Consider the following 6,218-nt stretch of genomic DNA (forward strand, 5'->3'; position numbering starts at 1 on the left):
CCTCCACTTTACATTCATCTTCTCTTCCTGGCTGCCCATCCTGTGGACATCAAGCTACAGCATTAGATGCAAAAACAACAGACTTACAGAGACTGTTGTATTAGCTTCCATGATTGTGTAAGGTCAAATCACTAATGAATCCCTTAGTATGTTATCTCCTAGTGGTTCTGCTTCGCTAATGGAACCTTGACTGATATGGCCAGTAATCCCAATTTCTTATTTTTTCCTGTTCTTTCAGGCAAATTTGGAGCCCAAAGTGACTGAAACCATGGGGGGAGGAAATAATTCGGTGGTGTCTGAGATTGTGTTGGTGGGACTCACCAATTCTTTGGAGATGCAGCTTGTCCTATTTCTAGTTTTCTCTGTGTTTTATGTAATAGGTATTTTAGGAAACCTCCTCATTGTGCTCACAGTGATCTCTGACTCCCATCTACACTCCCCCATGTACTTCCTGCTGGCCAACCTCTCCTTTATTGACATGTGGGTTTCCTCCATTGCAGCTCCCAAGATGATTTCTGATCTTTTCAAGGAGAGAAAAGTAATCTCTTTCCAAGGCTGCATTGCTCAGATGTTCTTCATTCATGTTATTGGAGGAACTGAGATGGTTCTGCTCATTGCCATGGCCCTTGACCGTTATGTTGCTATATGCAGGCCTTTCCATTACCTGACCATCATGAACTTCAGAACTTGTGTTTTACTTTTGGTGGTAGCTTGGACCATTGGGATCATTCACTCATTGATCCAACTTGTATTTGTTGTAAACCTGCCATTTTGTGGCCCTAATGAAGTGGACAGCTTTTACTGTGATCTTCCTCGATTTATTAGGCTTGCCTGCGCAGACACATACAAATTGGAGCTCATGGTCACTGCCAATAGTGGTTTCATCTCTCTGGGAACTTTTTTCATTTTGGTTATTTCCTATATCTTCATCTTGGTCATTGTTTGGCAACGTTCTTCAGGTGGCTTGTCCAAGGCCCTCTCCACTCTATCAGCTCACATCACAGTTGTGGTCTTGTTTTTTGGTCCATGTATTTTTGTGTACTCATGGCCATTTCCCACAGTACCAGTGGATAAGTTCCTTGCCATTTTTGATGTGATTATTACCCCATTTCTGAACCCTGCCATCTACGCTTTCAGGAATAAAGAGATGAAAGTGGCAATGAGGAGGATATTCAGTCAGGTGTTGAGCTCCAGGAAGATGTTTTAAGTGATTTCAATATCAAGAAAGACAAGCATCTCTAACATTTCCTGCTCCTGCTGCAGACATGAATCCAACAAAGCACAGCACCATGGATGCTCTACTTACTAGTTTAATTATTAATTCCAGGACTTTCTTAATGAGTTTTCTGCCCATAATCAAGGAGGATATGGTGTTCTTTCTTATGTAATGTGATGGAATAAGAAGTATTAATATACAATTGTTTCCACATTTTCTCACCTCTCCTTGATAAGGAGGATTTTGGACAGGCCTTGCTATTTGTTTTCCTACTCTGTGTTCTGAGAAGAATCCTACCTTGTCAGATTGATTTTCAGGGTTTATAATGCAGAATCTGAAGAAAAGTGCTTTGGAAATATTAAAAAAATTATAATTATTAGGGATAGTTTTTTTTTCTTTTGAGATTCTATAGTGAGATGTGTGGGAGTAGCCATAGTATGTGAAGAATATAGATAAAAGACAAAAAGAGGATTTCAAAAAGACATTGCTGTCTGTTTCTTTTTTTTTTTTTTAATATTTTGTTTATTTATTTGACAGAGATCACAAGTAAGCAGAGAGGCAGGCAGAGTGAGAGAGGGGGGAAGCAGGGTCCCTGCTGAGCAGAGAGCCCGATGTGGGGCTCGATCCCAGGACCCCGGGACCATGACCCGAGCCAAAGGCAGAGGCTTCAACGCACCGAGCCACCCAGGCGCCACCTGCTGTCTGTTTCTTACCTTTCAATATATATTGCTCTTTGATAAATGAAAGCAAAGAGCTAAAGTTATTTTGAATTATCTTTATGTGTGTGTGTGTGTGTGTGTGTTTTATCGCAACATCAGCCTGAAATTGGATCACTGGGTTATAGCTTCTAAAGCTTTTCAACTAATGCATGAATTAAGTCTTTCAAAATACAGTTCTTTCAAAAGCTGTATTCCTGTACTGTCTGTTTTTTTTTTAAAATAATAATTTTTAAAATTCCATTATGTTAGTTACCATATAGTACATCATTAGGTTTTGATGTAAAGTTCCATGATTCATTGTTTGCATATAACATCCAGTGCTCCATGCAATACGTGCTCACTCATCCCCATACCTCCTCTCCTCTAAAACCCTCAGTTTGAGTCCTGGGAGTCCATAGTCTCTCATGGTTCATCTTCTCCTCTGATTTCCCCCCCTTCATTTTTCCCTTCCTTCTCCTAATGTCAGGAGATTTAAATGGGGGCCAGGCAAAGACAATGACCTATTTATTAATTCTGTCCCAGGTAGTGCTACTTTTCCCCCTAACAGCAACAATACCTCAGAGTTAGGTAAACCCATTCCTTTTAGAGTGCCATGGTTACAAGCACACACTCTTGAGCCAGACTGATTGACTTCAAAACTTAGCTTTGCCTTTTACTAACACACAAATTTCTTAACCTCTTTATGCCTAAATTCTGTCATCTATAAAAATAGAGGTAAGTTGAGCCATATGAAATTTCTGATATTTGTTTTTGACTTAACTGAAATGATAGTTCTTTATGGTCAGGGTACCTTCCCCATAAAATTATAAGGATTGACCAAATTAATATTTGTAAATTACTTAAACAATTCTTGATCTATAGTGTTATGTAAGTGCCTGTTCAATAAAATGAAATAAAATATTAAAACCACTTCTTAGTTTTGATGACCTTCTTCCATGCTGTCTACAAATTATTTCCTTTCTTTTCTAAGTCTATTCATCAGAACTTGAACAAGAACATGCAGTTTTCCTAACGGGTTTGAAGAATTTTATTTATTTGTTTATTTATTTATAAGACTTTATTTATTTGAGAGAGAGAGAGGGAGCATGAGAGAGCGAGAATGCATTGGTAGGGGGAGAGGCAGAGGGAGAGGAAGAAGCAGGCTCTCCACTTGCTGATCAGGGAGGCTGACGTGGTGCTCAATCCCAGGACTCTGAGCCAAAGGCAGATGCTTAACCACCTGAGCCACTCCAGCATCCCAGGACTGAAGTATTTTAAGTGATAAAATTCCTTGTACATAGAGACTTCAAAATGCCACAATTCAATTTACTTTCTACACTTCTTTTATACTCAAATTGCCTTCTTATGAGCTATGCAATATTTCTAAGAAGCTTGTTTTGGTTATCCATGGTGCTTTTTAAAAAAATTATTTTAATTAACATATAATGTATTATTTGCCCCAGGTGTACAGGTCTGTGAATCATCAGGCTTACACATTTCACAGCACTCACCATAGCACATACCTTTCCCAAGGTCCATCACCCAGCCACTGTATCCCCCTACCCCTCCAGCAGCCCTCAGTTTGTTTCCTGAGACTAAGAGTTTCTTATAGTTTACCTCCCTCCCTGGTCCTATTTTGTTTCTTTTTTCCCTCCCTTATCCCCATGAACAACCTGCCTGCCTCTCAAATTCCTCATATCAGAGAGATGATATGATAATTGGCTTTCTCTGATTGACTTATTTTGCTTAACATAATACCCTCTAGTTCCATCCACATCATCGCAAATGGCAAGATTTTTTTGATGGCTGCATAGTATTCCACTGTATATATACAAATGTTAAACTTATTCAGGTTAACAAACTTGGGCAATCTAAAGTACATTTGCAGGTTACATATACATAAGCACACGGAAGAAAAGAAAAAAAATCACCAAAATTATTTCACTCAAATATAATTGTCAAAATTCTGTTATCTTTCTTTTAAGATTTTCCTTTATGCATTTGAAAAAATTGTACAAAATAGGACCACATTATTCTACAATCCATTTAATGATATGATGTACAAGTCATTTTATGTTGATAAATCTACTTCTACCGTGTTGTTCTGGGTCACTATATAGTAATCTGTTGCATATTGCTTTAGTCAATACTTTTCTGTTGACATTTAAGTTATTTCCAATTTTTAGTTTTCAACAACTCTGCTGTGAAAGATATTGATGTACACATTTTCATATACACAAGGTTTTGATTAATCCCTTATAATAAATATAGAAATGAAAGTGTTATACCAAAATGTATTTGTAAGGCTTGATTAAATATGGCAAAAGTGACTTCTAAAATGATTGCGCTGATTTAAAGTTCCATCACCAGCAGTGAATTAGAGCATGAGTTTCTCCCATCTTTGCAAATAGTGGATATATAATTAATTTGAATTTCTGCAAACCTGAAAGATAAAAAATGTGATCTACTGGGGTGCCTTGGTGCCTCACTCGGTTAAGTATCTACCTTAGGCTCAGGTCATGATCCCAGGATCCTGGGATCAAGCCCCGGATTGGGCTCCCTGCCTGGTGGGGAGCCTGCTTCTCCCTCTCCCTTTGCCTGCTGCTCCCCCTGCTTGAGCTCTGTGTGTGTGTCAAATAAATAAATTTTAAAAAATCTTTAAAAAAAAGTTATCTACTGATGTAAATGATTTTCCCTTTTGTTTTGAAATATTACATATTTACAAAATATGTAATGTGTATTTGAGTTAAAAACCATAGTAAAATAAATATCTGTTAGCCTATCTATTATTGCATCTACTCTTCCAACCCCTATCCCTTTACTTTTTTTTTTTTCCATCCAGAAACAATCACTATTCTGGATTTTTTTGTTTATACTTCTTTTGCTTTTTTCAAAAATAATTTTATTAAAGAAGTATATATCTGGGCGCCTGAGTGGCTCAGTTGTTTAAGTGTCTGCCTTTGGCTCAGGTCATGATCTCAGGGTCTTGGGATCCAGTCCTGAGCAGGGAGCCTGCTTCTCCCTCTCCCTCTGCCTGCCACTCTTCCTGCTTGTGCTCTCTCTCTCTTTCTCTGTCAAAGAAATAAAGTCTTAAAAAAAAATGATATCTGTACCATGTGGATATATCCCTACTTGATTTTCTCTCTCTCTCTCTTTGTTTCTCTCTCTGTATATAATGTGCATTATTGAGGTATAATTGATATACAAAGAATTATACATATTTAATATGTACAATTTTATGAGTTTGGATATATGCAAACACCCATGATACCATCACTTATTAAAGTAATAGATAATATGAAACACCTCCCAAAGTTTCCTTGTGTCCCTAGTTTTACTTTACTTCTCTCTTTTCTTTTTTTTTTTTTTGTGGTAAAACACTTAACACACCTACACTTTTAACAAATTTTGAAGTGTACAATACCATATTGTTAACTATAGGCACTATGCTGTACAGTGGATATCTAGAACTTATTCATCTATAGGAACTGAAATTTTATACCCAATGGAAAACAACTCTATTTCTGAGCCCCTGGCAATCACTATTGTATTCTTACTATTGTGTGGTATTGGCTATATTAGATACTTCTTATAAGTGGAATCCTGTAGCATTTGTCCTGTGAATGGCTATTTCACTTAGCATAATGTCATCCAGTTTCATTCATGTTGTCACAAGTGGCAGAATTTCCTTCCTTTTGAAAGCAAGGTAATGTTCCATTGAATATGAATACCAGATTTTCCTTTCCCACTCATTGTTAATGGACACTTGGGTAATTTCATATCTTGGTTATTGTGAATAATGCTGCAACAAATGTGGGAGTGCAGATATCTCTTTGAGATACTGATATGGTAATTCTATTCTTAATTTTTTGAAGAACCGTCACACTGTTTCGCATAAGGAATGCATCAATTTACATTCTCACAAATAGAGCCAAAGGGTTCCAATTTCTCTGCATCCTCATCAATACCTATCTGTTTTTCTTTTTTTGATAATAGCCATCCTGATAGGTGTGAGGTGATATCTCATTATAGTTTTGATTTGCATTTCCCTGATAATGATGTTGAGCATATTTTCATATCCCTGTTGACCATTTATATGATCTTGAGAAAGAAAAAGGAAATTGGAGGCATCACACTTCCTAATTTCAAATTACTGATTTCAAATACTACAAGCCTACAATAATTAAAACAGTATGGTATTGGCATAAAGACAGGCATAGAGACCAGTGGAAAAGACTATAGAGCCAAGACATAAACACATGTGTGTGTAAGGTCAACTGATCTTTGACAAGAGTGCCAAGAAT

The 6,218-nt window shown here is 37.1% G+C and overlaps 1 protein-coding gene across 1 annotated transcript; it reads left to right on the top strand.

Annotated features, from left to right (window-relative positions):
• Window positions 1-268: 268 nt before the first annotated feature.
• On the top strand, window positions 269-1,207 carry LOC116867496 (olfactory receptor 4F3/4F16/4F29-like). The gene has a single exon (XM_032857123.1). The coding sequence runs from the start codon at window positions 269-271 to the stop codon at window positions 1,205-1,207; it is 939 nt and encodes a 312-aa protein (XP_032713014.1).
• The last annotated feature ends 5,011 nt before the right edge of the window (window positions 1,208-6,218 follow it).

Source organism: Lontra canadensis, unplaced genomic scaffold (genome assembly GCF_010015895.1).
Source record: "Lontra canadensis isolate GAN:19392208 unplaced genomic scaffold, GSC_riverotter_1.0 scaffold12, whole genome shotgun sequence".
NCBI classification, from domain to species: domain Eukaryota; kingdom Metazoa; phylum Chordata; class Mammalia; order Carnivora; family Mustelidae; genus Lontra; species Lontra canadensis.

Excerpts from the sequence above, each read along its gene's own strand:
- LOC116867496 (XM_032857123.1), top strand. The coding sequence starts at position 269 with ATGGGGGGAGGAAATAATTCGGTGGTGTCTGAGATTGTGTTGGTGGGA.